General features: G+C 47.9%; 1 protein-coding gene across 1 annotated transcript in view; it reads right to left on the reverse strand.

Moving 5' to 3' along the window:
• Positions 1-20,771, reverse strand: part of LOC122486797 (complement C3-like) — a 37,436-nt gene that overhangs the window by 13,372 nt on the left and 3,293 nt on the right. The window contains 20 exon segments of the mRNA XM_043586372.1: positions 358-444; positions 555-621; positions 2,244-2,456; positions 2,562-2,704; positions 7,587-7,672; positions 7,958-8,066; positions 16,064-16,244; positions 16,246-16,262; positions 16,424-16,495; positions 16,759-16,888; positions 17,175-17,333; positions 17,663-17,731; positions 17,733-17,870; positions 17,990-18,205; positions 18,600-18,746; positions 18,852-18,967; positions 19,906-20,032; positions 20,124-20,226; positions 20,479-20,569; positions 20,652-20,734. Coding sequence (XP_043442307.1) covers positions 358-444; positions 555-621; positions 2,244-2,456; positions 2,562-2,704; positions 7,587-7,672; positions 7,958-8,066; positions 16,064-16,244; positions 16,246-16,262; positions 16,424-16,495; positions 16,759-16,888; positions 17,175-17,333; positions 17,663-17,731; positions 17,733-17,870; positions 17,990-18,205; positions 18,600-18,746; positions 18,852-18,967; positions 19,906-20,032; positions 20,124-20,226; positions 20,479-20,569; positions 20,652-20,734 — 2,354 coding nt within the window.

Below are 20,771 nucleotides of genomic sequence, written 5' to 3' on the forward strand. Positions count from 1 at the left end.
ACAGATGAGAAAACCAAGGGTCTCTCCCCAAAACCTTACAGCTTACAGGTTACAAGGTGCTTTTCCAGGAACTTCTTTTCCCTTCTGGCTCCAGTCGTCCAACTCAGGCAATTAGTTCCAGAATTTCCTGCTCTTGAACTATACTGTTTCTCATTTAAGCTTCTCTATCAGCAAAGGCTATTTGCTGAACTAAATACTGCCTGGAACCCTCTATAAAACAGATCAGGGAGGTGGCCTGCTGTTCTAGCTGTAGTGGAGGCAGGGGACGCACGGTAGTATACATGCCCAGAATTAGGAGAAATTAGGTCCCCTTCTCCAGAGCTGTGCCTTCCTGGGCGAGGGTCAGTGGCAGCTCACCTTGCAGGAGGATCCTGGTCTCTGAATCTGTGTCTGGTACCTGGTCACTGAGGTCTATGGCATGGACCTCCTCTCGCTGCACTCCGTCTGCCAGTGGAATGGGAGGGACCCGTGGCGTCACCCTCTCCCACAAGGCCCTGCCTCACCCCCTACCCCCGACCCCCCAGGTCTCAACCCTTCTGCTGTGGCTGACTCACTTTGGCCCCGGTTTTCTGGATCCAGTGTGTGAACGGCCACAGTTTTGTTGACTCTGATCCCTTCAGGCTGAACAGTGTTGGGATGGGATGGGGAAGGGGGAAGTCAGGTGAATGAAAGAACAGACACAGCTGATCAGCAGGGCATGGGCACGATGGCATCACCCATCCTAGTTCTGTGACTGGGAGTCAGTTTACCCCCACTGCCTCTCAAATGTCCTTAAAATAAAAGAATGTGCATAAAGTGCTGAGTACAATGCCTGGCACTTAGTAAGCGCTCAGTTAAACTAGGGGCTATCTTATTATCAATGTCCCAAGTGAAGCTCTCCTTCCATGCTGGACTGCTGCTGTTTGTGCCCTTCCATCACACATTCTCCTTGAAGCTGGTACTAATGCACACATTTTCCTTTGGAGACCCAGTCTCCTCCATGGCATGCTGGTAAACATTTGATAGCCATCTCTCCAGGAAGAAAAGATCCTGATTTGTGGCACTGGCAGTTTCCATCCTGCGAACATCCCTGCCATGGTAGATTTCAAGCTACCGGCATCAGAGGGTGCAGAATTGGGAGTTGTGGACACACTGGCTCTGGGGAGCGCCGTGCAGGCTCCAGCGCCCTCTTGGGTTTCTTCCCATGTTGCCACACTGAGCCACACTGGGACCCCTGATAAAAGGGATAATTAAGATTGTGCTCCTGGGGGTGCCTGTGCGGCTTGGTGGAAAAGTTGGGACTCTTGATCTTGGGGCTGTAAGTTCAAGTCCCACATCGGGTGTGGGGATTACTTAAAAATAAAATCTTGGGTCGCCTGGGTGGCTTAGTTGGTTAAGTCTCTGCCTTCAGATCATGATTTCATGGTTGGTGAGTCTGAACCTTGCATCGGGCTCAGTGGTGACAGCTCAGAGCTTAGAGCCTGGATCTTGCTTCAGATCCTTTGTCTCCTTCTCTTTCTCCCCCTCTCCTGCTCATGCTCTGTCTTTCTCAAAAATAAATAAGCATAAACAAATTTTTTTTAAGAAAATAGACTCTAAACAATATGAGTTGGTTCCATTAAAGTCAGGAAAGAAAAATATAATAAATTCTGGCTTGGGTATAAATAAGACGTGTCACTGTAAAAAAACAATGTCAGTTTTAAAGCATTTGATTTTCAGTGTTTCAATATTTTTTCAATGACTTTAACATTTCGGGGGAAAATTAACCACTAAACAATTTCAACCATTAAATAAAGACACGTAGATGGGGGCCTTCATTTGTCCTTTAGCTTCAGGCTCCAATTATGGTTTGACTTGGCACTGTCTCTATTTAAAATTTTGATCTTTTGTGTATCATGGATTTTTTGGCATTAATTTGGTTTCCTTACAATATTGCATTAAAACACTGTTGCTCTTATGATCTCACATTTTGCTTGAAAATATTAAGGAAAGATGATATGAGGCTTTTCTTTTTATTGAAGACTTGATCTCCTATTATATTTGAGAATGTTCATCACTAGGAAAGAGTGAAAATGTAAGTGTTTCGCACTTACTCACCCTAATCCTGGCCTTGCTTCCGAACTTGTAGGACTCCCAAGCATCCTAAGCTGGACACTGGACACTCTTGGTGTCTCAGAGTCAGTGTCTCCAACCTGGGTTGACAGCATGGGGAGACAGGAGCCTCTCCCAAAGGACAAGGGACTGCAGGTGCCCCAAGGACTCACCACGACCTTCAAGGGTTTCTTGACACCATCCATGAGGAAACGATTGTAGACCGCAGCCTTGACCTCCACCTCATGTAGACCGACCTTCAGAGGCACGACAACAAAAGGCACAGCCATTGAGGACTTGGCTGGGATTTCCAGAATCTGCTGGTAGCGCTTCTTGGCGGTGGCCAGGCTGCAGAAGGCTGGGTTGTAGAGCAGGGTCACCCGCACCTGCCAGGGAGAGAGTATCAGTCAGGGGGGCAGGTGCCACGGCCACCTCCCCCAACCATCCAAGCTCTCCACCATACCTCTGCCCCCACCCCCCCGGGAACCCACCTTGAGCTCCCCAACATCCTGGTAATTGTAGAGCACGGCTCGGATCTCCACTTGCTCATTGCGCACGACAGAGTAGGGTAGCCGCAGGTCGATGAAGAAGTCTTGCATCACCGTGACCTCATAGGGGTCAGCCACGCAGATCCCTGCCCAGGAGTGGAGTGTCAAGGGAAGGAGGTGGACAGGCTCTCAGTGCTTACCCCTCACTGCGGGAGCTGTGTCAAGCTCAGCCTGTGTTTGTGCAAGCCCAGGGGCTAAACAATTGCACAGGTGACACATTACCGATCGTGGTGGCAGCTGGGAGTCACTGTCATGTACGGTTTCCATTTTCTTCTTGTAGTTTTACTCATAGGTAGGTGTGCAGGGGGAAGGGCTCGAGCACACCCGAAGGGTCCATACCTGGGCTCTCCAAAATGGTAGCCTGAGCTCTCTCTGGTCCCTGGGCACTTGGAATGTGGCTAGCTCAGAAAACTTTTTAACACATGTTTGGAACAATTTGCATATGCCAACCTACCTTTTCAGCTGTACATTTTGCAAATCCTACAATACAGATCAAAGTATTTCCAATGAAAGGCTAGGGGCGCCTTTCCACTGACTGGCTCAGTCAGTGGTGGGTGTGATTCTTGATCTGGGGCCATGAGTTCAAGCTCACATGGGATGTGGAGATGACTTACAAATAAAATTAAAATCTTAAAAAAAAAAAGATGAGCACGCTCCTTGAGATGCTCTGCAGACATAAAATATGTACTAGATTTCAAAGGCTTAGTACAAACAAAAGCAAAATGCATCTTTCACAATTTTGAGATATTAATAGGTTACTCTTAAATATCAATAGATGATTATAATATTATCATTAGCATGATGGTGGGTTTTTTTAAACATATTTTTCAGCATATTTTTTCAACGTATTTACCACAAGTTGCAAGAATAACATTGTGGAGATATTTGGTTACAGAAAATGTATGATAAAATTGATTTCACCTCCAATGGGGCTACCAGAAGATTTAAAATGACATGCACCGTATTTCTGGTGGACAGTGCTGATCTACAGGCAGTGAAAATGACTGCAAAACCGATGGTATATTTGTGATCCAACAGCTACTAGGTTATATTCAAGCAAAGGGTTGATGCAAACAGAATTTGCAAAAGCATTATCATATTAAAAATGTTACAATAAAAAAATAAATAAAAATAATGTTACACCAAGAAATGATTAAAATTTGGGGAACTGTGTGTCTCAGTCAGTTAATTGTCTGATGCTTGATATCTGCTTGGGTCATAATCTCTCAGTTCCTGAATTTGAGCCTGGTGTCAGGCTCTGAGCTGATGGCAGGGATTGTGCTTGGGATTCTCTTTCTCCCTGTCTCTCTCGCTCTCTCTTTCTCTAAAGTAAGTAAACAATTGAACAGAGTTAATTAAAAAAAGAAATCTTAAAATTTAATATATATATCTTTTGGTTATTTTTCAGAAGTGAGGAACAATAGAGGCTTGAACAAAATCATTATTTCCTAACCTTGGGTCGTTATTAATCATCCTTAACCCACCATCCTCGGGGGATCTGTTATACTCATGGGAGCTATTTACCATTTCTTATCTACTATTCGTTTTTACTTTTTTTTTTTAAGTTTATTTTTGAGAGACAGAGACAGAGTGCAAGCGGGGGAGGGGCAGAGAGAGGGGGAGACACAGAATCTGAAGCAGCTTCCAGGCTCTGAGTTGTCGGCACAGAGCCCGATGCAGAGCCTGAACTCATGAACCACAAGATCATGACCTGAGCCGAAGTCAGACATTTAACCGACTGAACCGCCCAGGTGCCCCTTGTTTTCACATTTTTATTATTTATCTTTGGCCATCTCTACACCCAATGTGGGGCTTGAACTCACAATCCCAAGATCAGGAGTCACAGGCTTTTCCAACTGAGCCAGCCAGCAGCCCCTGTTTTCACATTCTTAAAGCCAGATTTAATTTACTCTGGTGGGTGAAAAACCAGCTTTTGCACCACAAACAGGAGGCTACCTCCAGGGAAACAAAACGGTTTTGTTTTGTTAAATACTGGCCAGCTCCGTTGTGCCTGCAGAAAGCAGACCTGCTCTCTCCTTGCTAATCCAACTCAGTCAAGACCTACAGAGGAGATGAGGACATCCTTGCACCAGACTTCGCTTTTCCCTTGAACGAGCTGGAAGGAGGGAGGGAGAACAACACACAGAGTGACTTCTGACACACCATCCGTGTTATGTTTGAGGCAGAGAAACGCCTACTCTCCGTGACCCTGGAAGGACAGCTACATGTCACCGCATGTTGGTCCAAACCCATGGAAGGTACATCACTGAAAAGGAACCCTAGCTTTTGACTGCAGTTGATGATAATGTATCAGTGTTGTCCCAGAGATTTTGGCAAAGGTACCGCCTAATGCAAAAAAGGGTTACAGATGGGAATTGGGGGGAATTGAGGAGTGAGTGGTAACTCTCAGTTGTTTCTGTAAACCTAAATTGTTTAACAAAACTCATTAATTAGGAGCCCCTAAGGGCTGGGGGGGAGCCTGACCCACCCAGTCGGTTGGGCGTCCGACTTCGGCTCAGGTCATGATCTCACAGTTTGTGGGTTTGAGCCCCACGTCGGGCTCTGTGCTGACAGCTCAGAGCCTGGAGCCTGCTTCAGGTTCTGTGTCTCCTTCTCTCTGCCCCTCGCCACCCCCGCTTGCACTCTGTCTCTGTCTCAAAAACAAATAAATATTAAATAAAATTAAGAAAACCCATTAATTAAAAAAATATCAACCAGGGCACCTGAGTGGTTCAGTCAGTTACACATCTGACTCTTGTTCTCAGCTCAAGGTCATGATCTCATGGTTCATGAGTTCGAGCCCTGCATTGGGCCCTGTACAGCCGACAATGCACAGCCTGCTTGGGATTCTCTCTCTCTGCCTCTATCTTCCCCTCCCTCAAACATACTGCCTCTCTCTCTCTCTCTCTCAAAATAAATAAATAAGCTTAAAAATATAATCGTACCTGGTAAGACAACAGTATTGAGAAGATGTCACAAGGGTACAGAGAGCAGAATAGAAAAACCATAGGGCCCTTTAAGATGCTGCCCCCATCACTCCCAGGGGGCATTGGGCAACTTCTGGGGATATTTTGGGGACATGTTACAACTGGGGGTGGGGGTGCTCCTGGAGTCTTTAGGTAGAGGCCACGAATGCTGCTCAACATCCGATATTGCACAGAGAACCTTCCACAGAGAACCACCCAGCCCTGAACAACATCAGTGATGAGGTGCAGAGACCCTGGTGCAGGACAGGCCTTCCCCAACCTCCAGACACACACAACCCCCCACTCCCCGCCCCGTGGGTCATGTTAAATGCAGGTTCTGATTCAGCAGGTCAGGAGTGGGGTCCAAGATTCTGAATTTCTACAACCCCCAGGGAAAGCACCTTTGCCAGATTGCTAGTGGTTCAGGGAGCAGGCTTTCAGAAGCAGGGATCTAAACTGTGCCTTTCAACTTTCTCTTTTCAAGCTGCAAGAACCTTTCTTATTTCAAGGAAACCTCACGCAGGCCCTCCGTATGGAAACAGGGACAACGAGGAGATAGGAAGATGCTCTGATCTGAAACGCGGGCGGGGGCCACCAACCAGAAGTGTGCTGAGCTGTTACTGGAGCTCCAGACGAAAGGAAAAGTATGTGCCCCATGAATGCATGCACCACCCTCCCTCGGTCAGAAGAAACTGCCAGTTTCAGTTCCCTCAGTTAAAAAAGACAAGCAAAGATGCAGGTTTTGAAGATTTTGAAGCCAGGAAAGGGAAGTGATAATAATGTGTAATGTATTATAAATGGTAACAAAACAAAATTATTAAACACGTGGGTGTGGCATGAAAGAGATATTCATACTTCCCTTCGTGAGTTTTAACATACCTCCTTTGTATTTTTACCTTATGGTTTTAATTTTTGTTTTAGTGTTTATTTATTTTTGAGAGAGAGAGAGAGAGAGAGAGAGAGAGAGAGAGAGAGAGACCAAGCGCGAACAGGGGAGGGGCAGAGTGAGAGGAAGACACAGACTCTGAAACACGCTCCAGGCTCTGAGCTGTCAGCAGAGAGCCCGATGCAGGGCTTAAATTCACAAACTGCAAGATCACGACCTGAGCCAAAGTCAGACACTTAACCCACGTAAGCCACCCAGGCGCCCCAGTGGCTTCTATTTACAATGGAGACATTTTGTTCATCATGGATTATTATATATATATATTTTTTTGCATTCACATTTTGTTTTCAAAATGATCGCAAGAACATATTACTCATCTGGGCTTAAAGTTATCGCCTCCCTCTCCTCACCCTGCTCCCAGGCCTGCCCGAGACCACCCCTATTAGGCCAGGGCCTCCCAGCTTCCTGTGTCAGGTCCCCAGCCTCCTGGTTACCTTTCTTTTTTTCTTTTTTCTTTTTTTTTGCCAGGTTTCACAATCCGACCACCGATGTTCCAATCATACATTTCATCCTGCTTCCTCTTTTATATTTTCTTAATTGCTTTACCCATCACCCTGTCAACACCACCCCTTAAGCGTGTTTGTTGTTGCAAATTATTCTGTATGATAGTACAATGGTAGACATATGTCCTTATATCTGTGTCCAAACCTATAGATCATACAACACTGAGAGTGAACGCTCATGTCAATGATGAACTTGGGGTGACGATAGGCGTGTCAGTGTCACGAATACGCCATGCTGGTGAGGGATGCTGATAGTGCATGTCTGCGCGGGGCAGACTGTGTGCGTCGGGGGTGGATAGACTGGGTGTATGTGGGAACTCTCTGTACCTTCCCCTCAATTTTGCTGTCAACCTAAAACTGCTCTCGAAAGAAAATCTATTTACAAAAGGCGCTGACTCGTCACCCACAGAGCAGGATCTGACACCCCCACTTGTCACCTGGGAGCAGTGTGTCAGCCACCAAGAAACAGGGGATCCCTCTGGATGGGATGAGAAAACGCCCAATGGCCCTGGGATCCCTGACTCGTGAGCATGGGGCCACCACCTTCTCTCACCTTTCTTGTTCGACAAGCTCACGGCCAGAATCTCCCAGGTGGTGATGGAGTCTTTCAAAAATATATTCATGGTCTTTGTGGAGATTCTGGATGGAGGAGAAGTGGGGGTATTAAAAAGAGGCAGGTGTCAGGGGCCTGGGGGGAGAGCTGGTGTGGAGGGGCCCCAAGGGGCAGGTTGGAGGGAGGAGTGGGGGCTGGGCACATGGAGGGAGCCTGACTCTTGATTTTTTTTCTAGGCTGGGTTGTGGGGTTGCCCAGTGATTCCAGAAAAGAGAGGCATGGGTGCATGCAAACAAAGTGGTCCAGATGGGGCCGCTATAGCAGCTGGCCTGGGGGTGGGGGGTTAAGGTGAGGGGGTGTCTCAGCCTTACCCATCTTTCTCAGGTTCACTGAGTTCCTCTATGCGCCATAGCCAGCTCTCAGGGAACTGGCTTCGGGAAATGATTTCCTCTTCCGGGATTATATCCTCATCCAAGTCACCTGGGAGGCACGGGTGAGGAGGAGACAAATCTGGGTTGAGAACAGACCCATTTCTCCACTGTCCCCAGAGATACTTATCTCTACACATCTCTGGATTAACTTTATAGTTAATAAACTTTATAGTTTATTTGATTTTCTTCCTGACCTCTTTTTAATGCCCCTTTCATTTTTCTCTTTGTATGGGAATCAGGCTCCTGTCACCTTTCCTTTTTCCAGGGTTCCTTCAATGAACAAATGAAAACACACCTGGTGGAAGGTCCAAACCATCACCACTATGAGCAGTTGGATAGAACAGCCAAATATGCAACAGAGTGCATGATCACACTCCACAAGCACTTCTGGAAGTCCCAGGACCTGGGCAGTGTATGACCTATTCTTAATATAGTAGGACTCACAGGTGCAGGACACATAACAAGCTATTAAAATGTATAAAAATCAGAAACCTAGCCAAAATGATGAAAGGGAAGAATTCTCCTCAAAAGAAATTCCAGGATAAAATGACAGCCAGACAACTTCTCAAAATAGATCTAAACAATATATCTGAACAATAATTTAGAAAAACTGTCATAAGACTGATAGCTGGGCTTGAAAAAAGTATAGAAGACAGAAAAGAATCTATTGCTGAAGAGATCAAAGACCTATGAAATAATCAAGAAGAATTAAGAAATGTTGTAAATGAGATGCAAAATAACCCAGCTGCAGTGACAGCAAGGATGGAAGAAGTCGAAGAGAGAATAAGTGAAATAGAAGACAAAATTATGGAAAATGATGAAGCTGAAAAAAAGGAGGGCAAGGAAATTACTAGACCATGAGGGGAGATTTAGAGACCTAAGTGATTCTGTGAAATGAAATAATAACCGTATCATACGAGTTCTGGAAGAAGAAGAGAGAAGGAAAGGGGCAGAAGGTTTATGTGAACAAATTATAGCTGAGAACTACCCTCATCTGGGGAAGGAAACAGGCATCCAAGTGCTAGAGGCACAGAGAACTCCCTTCAAAATCAACAAAAAATGACATATCATAGTGAAACTGCAAAATACAAAGATAAAGAGAGAATTATGAAAGCAGCTAGGGAAAAACGGGCCTTAACCTACAAGGGTAGACACATAAGGGTAGTAGCAGACCTGTCCACTGAAACTTGGCAGGCCAGAAGCGAGTGGCAGGAAACATTCAATGTGCTGAAGAGCAAAACTAGGCAGCCAAGAATCCTTCATCCAGGAAGGCTGCCATTCAGAATAGAAGGAGAGATAAAGGCTTTCCCAGACAAACAAAAACTGAAGGAGTTTGTGACCACTAAACCAGCCCTGCAGGAGAGCGTAAGGGGGACTCTGTGAGTGGAAAGCAGCAATGACTACAAGGGACCAGAGACATCACCATAAACACAAAACCTGCAGATAACACAATGGCAGTAAATCCACACCTTTCAATAATCACTCTGAATGTAAATGGACTAAATGCCCCAATCAAAAGACACAGGGTATCAGAATGGATAAAAAAAAAAAATAAGATCCATCTATATGTTGCCTACAAGAAACTCATTTTAGACCTGAGAACACCTGCAGATTGAGAGTGAGGGGATGGAGAACCATCTATCATGCTATTGGACATCAAAAGATAGCTGGAGTAGCCATATTTATACCAGACGAACTAGATTTTAAAACAAAGTCTATAACAAGAGATGAAGAAGGGCATTATATCATAATTGAGAGGCGTATCCATCAAGAAGAGTTAATAATTATAAATGTTTAAGCCCCCAGTGTGTACCACCCAAATATATAAATCAATCACAAACATAAATGAATGTATACACAATAATACTGTGATTGTAGGGTACTTTAATACTCCATTTACCGCAATGGACAGATCATATAATCAGAAAATCAATAAGGAAACAATGGCTCAGAATGACTGATGGACTTAACAGATGTATTCAGAACTTTTCATCCAAAAGTAGCAGAATACACATTCTTCTTGAGGGCACATGGAACTTTCTCCAGAAGAGATCACTTACTGGGACACAAATCAGCCCTCAACAAGTATAAAGAGATTGAAATCACACCATGCATATTTTCAGATCACAATGCTATGAAACTTGAAATCAACCGCAAGAAAATTTTGGAAAGCCCCCAAATACATGGAGGTTAAATAAAACCCTACTAAAGAATGAATGGGTAATTCAGGAAATTAAAGGAGGAATTTAAAAACATATGGAAGGGAATGAAAATGAAAACATGAAAGTCAAAACCCTTTGAGGTGCAGCAAAGGTAGTTCTAAGAGGACAATACATTGGATTTCAGGCCTTTCTCAAGAAGCAAGAAAGATTCCAAATACAGAATCTACCCTCACAACCAAAGGAACTAGAAAGACAGCAGCAAAAAGAAAAAGAAAAAAAAAAAAAAAACAAAAACATGCCCAAAGCCAGAAGAAGAGAATTAATAAAGATTAGAGCAGAAATAAACAATATAGAATCCAAAAAACAGAACAGATAAATGAATCTAAGAGCTGGTATTTTGAAAGAATAAACAAAATTGATAACCTCCTAGCCAGATTTCTCAAAGAGAAAATCTGGTTGGGAACAGATAAAATCACAAAGGAAAGAGGAGAGATCACAACAAACACCGCTGAAATACAAAAATTATTTGAGAATACAATGAAAAATTATATGCCAACAACTGGACAACCTGTAAGAAATGGACATATTCCTAGACACCCATGTACTACCAAAACTCCAAAGGGAAGAAATAGAAAATTTGAACGGACTCATAACCAGTGAAAAAATTGAATCAGTTATCAAAAATCTCCCAACAAATAAGAGTCCTGGGCCAGATGACTTCCCAGGAGAATTCTACCAGACATTTAAAGCAGAGTTAATACCTATCATTCACAAGCTGCTCCAAAAAGATAGAAATGGAAGGAAAGCTTCCACGCTCATTCGTTTTGTTTTTTTTTTAACGTTTATTTATTTTTGGGACAGAGAGAGAGCATGAACGGGGGAGGGGCAGAGAGAGAGGGAGACACAGAATCCGAAGCAGGCTCCAGGCTCTGAGCCATCAGCCCAGAGCCCGACGCAGGGCTCGAACTCACGGACCGTGAGATCGTGACCTGAGTTGAAGTCGGACGCTCAACCGACTGAGCCACCCAGGCGCCCCACACACTCATTCTTTGAAGCCAGCATTACCTTGATCACAAACGAAAGACCCCACTAAAAAGGACAATTACAGGCCAATATACCTGATGAAAATGGATGTAAAAATTCTCAACAAGATACTAGCAAATCGAATTCAACAGTATATTAAAAGAATTCCTCAACATGATCAAGTGGGATTCATTCCTGGACTGCAGGGCTGGTTCAATATTTGCAAATCAATCAACATGATACATCACATTAATAGAAGAACGGATAAAAACCATAGGATCCTGTCAATAGATGCAGAAAAAGCATTTGACAAAAACAGCACCCTTTCTTTAAAAAACCCTCAAGAAAGTCAGGATAGAAGGGACATGCCTTAACATCATCAAAGCCATATATGAAAGGCCACAACTAATATCATCATCAATGGGGGAAAACCGAGAGCTTTGCCACTGAGATCAGGAACACGACAGGGTTGTCCCCTTTTACCACTGGTGTCACTGGAAGTACTAACCTCAGCAATCAGACAACAAAACAAAATAAAAGGCACCAAAATTGAGAGAAGTGTCAAACTTTCACTCTTCACAGATGACACGATACTCTACTTGGAAACCCAAAAGACTCCACCAAAAACTGCTGGAATTGATCCATGAATTCAGCAAGGTCGCAGGATACAAAATCATTGTACAGAAGTCGGTTGCATTTCTAGACACAAATAATGAAGAAACAGAAAACTATATCAAGTAATCAATCCCATTTATAATTGCACAAAGAACCACCAAATACCTAGGAATAAACCTAACCAAGGAGGTAAAAGATCTGTACATTGAAAACTATAGAAAGTTTATGAAAGAGAAGAAGACACAAAGAAATGGAAAAACATTCCATGCTCATGGATTGGAAGAATAAGTATTGTTAAAACGTTGATACTACCCAAAGTGATCTCCACATTCACTGCAATCCCAATGAAAACAGCACCAGCATTCTTCACAGAGCTAGAACAAACAATCCTAAGATTTTTATGAAACCACAAAGACCCCCGATAGCCAAAGTAATGTTGAAAAGAAAACCAAAGCTGGAGGCATCACAATCCCGGACTTTAGTCTGTATTACAAAGCTGTAATCATCAAGACAGTATGGTATTGGCACAAAAACAGACACATAGACCAATGGAACAGAATAAAGAACCCAAAAATGGACCCACAAATGTATGGCCAACTAATCTTCAACAAAGCAGGAAAGAGTATCCAATGGAAAAAAGACAGTCTCTTTAGCAAATGGTGCTGGGAGAACTGGACAGCAACATGCAGAAGAATGAACCTGGACCACTTTCTTACACCATACACAAAAATAAATTGAAAATGGATGAAAGACCTAAGTGTGAGACAGGAAACCATCAAGATCCTACAGGAGAAAACTGGCAGCAACCTCTTTGACCTCGGCCGCAGCAACTTCTTACTTGATGTGTCTCTGAAGGCAAGGGAAATAAAAGCAAAAGCGGACTATTTGGGACCTCATCAAGGTAAAAAGTTTCTGCACAGCACAGGAAACAATCAACAAAACTAAAAGGTAACCGATGGAATGGGAGAAGATATTTGCAACTGACATAATGGATAAAGGGTTAGTTAGTATACAAAATCTATAAACAACTTACTAAACTCAATACCCAGAAAACAAATAATCCAGTGAAGAAATGGGCAGAAAACATGAATAGACACTTTTCCAAAGAAGACATCCAGATGGTAAACAGACACATGACAAGATGCTCGACATCACTCATCATCAGGGAAATACAAACCAAAAGCACATTGAGATACCCCCTCACACTGGTCAGAGTGGCTAAAAGTAACAACTCAGGAAACAACAGATGTTGGTGAGGATGTGGAGAAAGGGGAACCCTCTTGCACTGTTGGTGGGAATACAAACTGGTGTAGCCACTCTGGAAAACAGTGTGGAGGTCCCTCAAAAAATCAAAATTAGATTTACCCTATGGCCCAGCAATAGCACTACTAGAAATTTATCCTAAAGGGCACACGGGTGCTGATTCGTAGTGGCACATGTACTCCAGTGGTTATAGTAGCATTTCAACAATAGCCAAATTATGGAAAGAGCTCAAATGTCCATCAACTGATGAATGGCTATATATACAGAGAATGGAGTACTACTTGGTGATGGAAAAGAAGGAAAGCTGACCATTTGCAACAACGTGGATGGATCTGGAGGGTATTATGCTAAGCGAAATAAGTCAGTCAGAGAAAGGCAGATATCGTATTTTTTCACTCATATGTGGAATTTGAGAAACTTAACAGAAGACCATAGTGGGAGGAAAGGAAAAATTAGATACAAAGAGAGAGGGAGACAAACCGTAAGAGACTCTTAAACACAGAGAACAGACTGAGCGTTGATGGGAATAGGATATGGGGGAGTGGGGAAAATGGGTGATGGGCATTGAAGAGGACACTTGGGATGAGCACTGGGGTTGTATGTAAGTGATGAATCATAGGAATGTGCTCCTGAAGCCAAGACTACACTGCATTGGCAATAAATTTTAAAAAAAAATAAAGAAAGAAATTACACAAGGCTGGGGGAGAAAACACCTGAGTGTGTGTAAGCCATATCCCAGTAGATCGGATATTTTGTCTAATTTTCCTCTTTGAGAAAGAAAGTCTGTAGGTCGCTGGAGCAGAAGGCAGCAAGCCTAGGTTAGAATAATTTGCATAGACTGAAGATTCAGCCCTTGGCTCATGTGTGTTGGGAATCTTTATTGTTTTTTGGGGGGTGGTGGTGGAGGGCGTGCTAGCCTTCCAGCTAAAAGAATTTAGAAATATGTGTCCCCTTTGGCGATGTCTGCCTTTAAGAGGTGACTGCACATTTCTAAGCAAAAATAAATAAATAAAATAAATAAATAAATATAAATAAAATAAATAAATAAATAAATAATAAAAATATGAGTGTACATGAAAAGTATGTGTTACCATATAAGGATCCATACCTACTGTCATACAGGCTACATAAAAATTGATTTGGGGGAAATTTTCCCTTGGCTTTAATTTTGCCCTGATCTGATAGCAGAAAGAGGTTTAGAAATGGACTATCCAGGACTAAGGAGGAACTTTACAGTAGAGAGACCCAGCAGACAGTGCCTTAATCACGTGATCAAGACTCACAGCACCAACAATGGGACAAATCAATGTCTTTGGGCTCCCGACATGATGCACTGAGCATCCATAGTGCCTCTCCTGTGACAGTGCTGCCCCCAAATGCAAAACCTGGATGTCATTGCGAGGAAGCATGGAGCCAACCCAAACCGTGGGACAGGCCCCCAAATAGCCGGACGTGAAAGTCACTCAAGACGGCTGTGCTGCCAGGGGTTGAGCAGATCCAAGGACACTAAGGAGACCCCACCAGTAAATACGACGTCTGTTCCTGCACAGATCCTTTTCCTATAAAGGATCCAGACCAAACCAAAGGGAAACCACTGGCCAGTCTGAACGGGGTTGGAGGTTTTGGTGGTGGTAACAAGTCAACATTAATGTCCTCATTCTGATGCCTGTGCTGTGGTTTTGTGGGAGAATATCTTTGCTTCTAGAAATTCCACACGGAGCTAATTAGGGGCCTCAATGGTGCGGCCTCAAATGATTCAGAGGGATAAAAGGTTTTTATGCCCATTTCTCCTTTTTCTGCTTGAGAATCTAAAGATTAAAAAAAAAATGATTATGTTTGCTTGGACAGGGCAGCCTGCCGCTTATGGCATTTCCCCATCTTCCTTAGTTTTTAAGCAAAGGGGTTCTGTTTTGTGACTTTTCATCCTGTGGTTGATAAGGTAACTTCCCTCGGTTTCAAGAGCCGCTCACACTGGCCCTTGTTCTCAGAGCCCAATTTGGATGACACAGTTTCTGGTCCCCCATGAAAACGATGGGATGTGCAAAAGATTGCTCTTTTTAGAGCAATCTGGACAGGGTGGGCCGAGAGGGAATCTGCCAGGGGGACCCTCACGACAGGGGCCATGCTGCCCATGGTGCGGGGGGCTCTCTGTGGGCTTGGTTTCCACTGCACCCATCCTAGCAGAAAGGCCTTTCTCTACCTAAGACACATCAAAAAGCATTTTTAAAAAGCAGACGTCAGGCCTCACTGGGCTCAAAGGCTCTGAGCAAATGGCAGGTAGGATTCCCACCAGTTCTGTCAGGGCCGCCTTGTGGTGGGGACCACTCTGGTTCTGCTTTCAATGGGCTTCTTGGAAGAGAAATTTCTCTTGGCTTAACATTTATTTGGCCTGAGATGTAAAGTTTCAAGTGTGCACATGTTTTGTCTCATCTAGAACTGAATGAATGAATGAGTGAATGAATGAATGAGTGAATGAATGAATGAATGAATGAGGGAGGGAGGGAATGAATGAATGAAAACAAATCAACAGATGTTGTTAGGCGTTGAGTTAGGCACCTCTTTGGAAAGCAACATAAATGAGTTTTCTTTGGTAAAGGCAGGCTAAAAACGCATCTCAGACAGAAGCATCCTCCCCCTTCAGACAGGCCCTCCTCCCCCCTCAGACACAGGCATCCTTCCACCCAAACAGGCACCTTCCCCCATTCAGATAGGTTCTTCTCCCTCAGACAGGTCCTGGCTGCTCTCACCCAGTCTCCCCACTCTGGCTGCCCTCCTCCCTCAGATCAGGCCCTACCCCCTCTGATCAAGCTTTCCCACTCTGGCCTGGGCCTCTTCCCTCAGACCAGGCCATCCCCACTCTCACAGACCTTCCCCACTCTGGCTGGCCTCCTCCTTCAAACCAGGCCTGCCTCCCTCTGACCGAGCCTACTCCCTTCAGTCCAGGCCCTCCCCGCTCTGGCCAGCCACAGGCAAGTGGACTCACTCCGGGCCAATCCCAGGTGGGCACTACGGGTGTGGTTGAGCCTCAGCTGGGTGATGTAGTTGCAACAGTCCAGGAAGGCCTTCACGCACGAGGCCTCATGCTGGATGAACCGGGCCCTGCGCTCGCACGAGAACTTCATGGGGTTCTCCCGCATGCCATGTTCACAGCACTTCCGCAGCTGCCTTCGGGTACTGACCCACTGTGGGGACATGACACCGGTCAGGGCCTCAGCCGGGACCTCAAAGCAGGAGGAGCTCGGGCGGACCAGGGGTAGGACGTCCCCAGGGCCGGGCCCTGCCCTGCTCCCTCCTGGGCTGGATCCCAGATGGGCAGGGTTTGGGGGGAGGGCGGGGCCCCCACCTTTGTCCATCCTCTTCTCTGTGAGCATCACCGAGCGGCGGCGCCGGGTAGCTGGTTTGGGGCACTCGGGATCTGAGGGGAGGGCACACGCGAACAAGATGGGTTAAGCGTCAACTGAGGGTCCCCGATGTACTGTTAGTAGCCGTGAGGGAGCCATGAGTTGTTGTTCCCATTTGACAGATGAGGAAACTGAGGCTCAGTAGGCAGTGATTCACTAGGTGGGGGCTGGGGCAGGACTTGAACCCAGGGCCCCCACCTGCTCTCAGCATCTGAGGACCTCAGAACAGTGCCCTCCACCTGCTCTCAGTATCTGGGGTGGAGGCCCCGGCCCTCACCTGTCCTATCCGGGGTCTGCAGGTTTGTGTTGGTCTGGAAGGCCAGCCCTGCGTCCGTGAAGACGCCGGCATAGTCCTTCCCGCTGCCTGGAGTGCAACCGATGTCAGCCTTCTCCACCACGTTCCAGATCTGCGGGAGGGCAGGGGTCACCAGGCTGACATGTCCGACCGCGCCTCCGTTCTGGTCCCAGGCCCCTCTCAGAGCTGTGTGCACAGCCCCGCCAACCACCCCCAGCGCAGACTCCTCCAGCTACGCTCCCACCCTCGGCCTTCAGTTCCGCGCCACGTCTGTGTCCATCCCAGCCTCCGTCCCGCCCACGCCTAACCCCACTTCCGGTTCCCTTCTGAGCGCCACCCGCGCCTCAGCCCCACACCACCCCTTTGCTTCCGCCACACCCCAGCGGTACGGGGCGCACCTTGCTTTGAGTTAACTTATTCTTCTTGTTCAGCACGAACACGCCCTTGTCCACCACCACGAGCCCCACTCGGGCCCCGTGGTCCCCCTCGATCTTGAGGGTCATCTGCTGGCCAGGTATGTACACCCTCTCTTCCTTCCTGCCACCTTTCACCACCAGCTGTTGGGGGGGGGGTGTGCACAGAGGTAGGAGTGAGGGGTCAGCCCTGCCAGGCTGGGTCTCCATCAGCAGTCAGCCCAGGGCAGTGTCCGTGCTGTGCTGGTCAGGAAGGGGCAACGGTGGAGACAGACAGACTGAAGGCGGAAAGGCCAGCAGGGAGGGAGATACTGAGGCTGAAACAGAGGTGGGGAGAGAAGGAGCTGGAAAAGGAGAAGATGGGCCTCGGTTGGGGACCCCACCCAGAAGGCTGGAGAGAGGCAGAGACGGAGCGAGCACTGGCCACGCGGGGAGTGCCAAGATGGGTGCAGAGGAAGGCTCCCGAAGCTTACCTTGCCCACACAGGAGTCCTTGACATCCACCCACACGGAATCGGCCACCACCTCCCTCTGGCCCATTGCTGTTAAGGCAGGTGTAGTAAACCACCAGGCGGAAGGAAGGAATGAAGTCCTCAGTGATGGTCAGGGGCAATGCGACCACATCCTGGCCGAGCTCACGCTTCTGTCGACCCACCTTCAACAGCTTCCCTTTGTTCATGATCTGGGGGAGACAGGTTGGCGTAAGGAAGAATCAGGAAGGTCGGGCGGGGGTGTGGCCCCGGACTGGGGGTGCTGTAGAAGTAAGGAGGAGGGGTCTGGGGATCCTAGGAGGGCACGGACCAGGTAGGTGTAGTAGTAGATATCTTTCTGCTTGGTGGTGGTGGGGTCAATTCGCAGGTGGAAGTTGACGTTGAGATCTTCCCCTGGCTTGAGCTCCACGCGAGGCACAGACAGATGGAGGTAGTTACTGCAGCTGCCCATGATTTTGTAGGGTTGGGCGAGCATACTGCTTGTGGCCTGTCGTGACTCTGGGATACCATCCTTCCTAGTGCTTACCTGGGTGAGGAAAGGGGGATGAATTCTGGCCCCCCAAAGATGTCCACATCCTAATCCCTGGGGCCTGGGAATACGGTACCTTCCCTGGCCAGAGGGACTGTGCAAATGGGATTAAGGGTCTGAGGATGGGGAGTCTGTTTTGGATTATCCAGGTGGGTCAAATGTAATCACAGGGTCCTTATAATATACCTATGCAGATGGCCAGACTGCTGGTGCAGATAAGATCCCCTCTATGCAGATGAAAACCCTCTATGTGAATGGCAGGATGCCCTGATACAATAAAAGGACCCCACTCCTCACGTGGCAGGATGACTGTGGCAGAGGACAGATTCCCTCCATGCAAATACAGTCCCCTATCGCCTGAGTGTAGGGCTACAGGTGGGCGAGGACTCACGGTGATGGGCAGGGGCACCGGTTTGTTGGGTGTGTTGATGATCAGCTTGGCCACGCCGTCGGCCTGGGTCAAGGACCGTGCACTGGAGTCCTGGGTCTCCACAGGGATGTTGCGTGCCGGGGAGCCGTCGGGGTTCGTCACAAACACCTGCGGGTGCAGTGCAGGGGCAGGTGGAGGGCGTTCAGGTCGACCCAGAGGCGTGGCTGATGCTCAGGGGAAGGGTGGGGGAGGCAGCCCCACCCCGGGTCTCACCATGAGGTCAAAGGGCATGCCTGGTTTGAAGAACTTGGACGTCTTGGTGAAGTGGATCTGGTAGGGGGAGGTCACGATGGGGATCCCGCTGCGCTCCGCCTCCACCATGTCGCTGCCTGAGGGGGCCAGCCGTGAGGGCAGGTTCCTGGGCCACCCCTCCAGGTTGGACCACACCTTACACTGGGCCTCCCTCAGACTGGGCCTCCTCCATCAGACTGGCTGGAACCTTCATTCTGTTACTCCCCCATCAGACTGGGTCTCCTCTGTCAGACAGCTTCCCACCTTCATACTGGGCCTCCCCTGTCAGACTGGGCCTCCTCTATCAGATTGGATCCCACTTTCATACTGGGCCTCCCCCATCAGACTGGGCCTCGTCTACAGACTGGATCCTACCTTCATAGTGGGCCTCCCCCCTCAGACTGTGCCTCCTCTATCAGACTGGATCCCACCTTCATACTGGCCTCCCCCCTCAGACTGGGCCTCCTCTATCAGATGGATCCCACTTTCATACTGGGCCTCCCCCTCGGACTGGGCCTCCCCTGTCAGACTGGATCCCACAATCATACTGGGCCTCCCCCCTCGGACTGGGCCTCCCCTGTCAGACTGGATCCCACAATCATACTGGGCCTCCCCCCTCAGACTGTGCCTCCTCTATCAGACTGGATCCCACCTTCATACTGAGCCTCTCCCCTCAGACTGGGCCTCCTCTACACACTGGACCTCACTTTCATTCTGGGGCTCCCTCCCCCCTCAGATTGGCCCTCCTCTATCAGACTGGATCCCACATTCATTCTGGGGCTCCCTCCCCCCCTCAGATTGGCCCTCCTCTATCAGACTGGATCCCACTTTCATTCTGGGGCTCCCCCCACCCTCAGAATGGGCCTCCTTTGTCTCACTGGGTATCACTTTCCTCTGGATATCCTCTCTGACACTTGGCCTCTGCCCTCAGACTGGTTCTCCCCTGTCACACTGCATTCCACATCCATTCTGGGCCTCTGCCCGCACACTGGGCCTCCCCCCTCATTTGGGTCCCTTTCCTCAGACCAGGCCTCACCTGAGTGCAGGATAACGGTGACAGACACGTACAACGACTTCCCCACCAGGGCACCTGCTCCGGAGGGTTCCACCCCGCTCAGCAGGACCTTTCGTTCCAGCCTGGCCTCCCCACTGCCATCATCGATCTGGGGGAGGAAGGAAGGCTCAGAGAGGGGGAGGGGCGCAGGTGAGGGAGGGGGAGGTCCAAAGTGGAGGAGGCTCAGAGGGGCAGAGCACCTGAACACGGGTGAGGGACTGGGGCAGCGAAATCCTCTGGTCACCATCCTGGACCCCAAAGATGACGAAGGCTATTCCATCCACATTCTTCCCATACAAGAACCTGAGAGGCAAGAGGGTCTCAGATGCTCCTCTCCTGAAGGGTGAGGCTGTCTGCAAACTTCCACGGACCCCTGGTCCCTCGCCTGGTGCTTACCTGGCCAGTATCTGGTTCTTCACTCAGCGCCCACCTGGTCCCACACCTGGCCACACCGCACCCGGGTTCCCTTACCCGGCCCCTACCTGGCTCCACCCCTAGCTGCCAACCTGGCCCCCTCCCCTCCCCTCCCACCTGGCCCCATTCCTAGCCCCTCACCTGGCCGTGATGGTGACCTCCAGGCCCTGTGGGTCATCAATGTAGTAGAATTTCTCTGTAGGCTCCACTTGGACCTCAAAACTGGGCAGCACTGGGGGCGAGACGGCACCAGTAGGCTGTCGGCACTGGGCCTGGCACTTGGGGCCCCCACCCTGACTCCTTCCTCCTCTTACCGTACTCCTTCACCTCGAACTCAGCAGAGAATACCTGCTGTGGGGCATCTTCATAGTGGGCTTCTATCTTCCACTGCCCTGTACTGTGGGGAAGGCAGGTGAGTGAGCCAGCCAGACGCC

Source organism: Prionailurus bengalensis, chromosome A2 (assembly GCF_016509475.1).
Source record: "Prionailurus bengalensis isolate Pbe53 chromosome A2, Fcat_Pben_1.1_paternal_pri, whole genome shotgun sequence".
Classification (NCBI taxonomy): domain Eukaryota; kingdom Metazoa; phylum Chordata; class Mammalia; order Carnivora; family Felidae; genus Prionailurus; species Prionailurus bengalensis.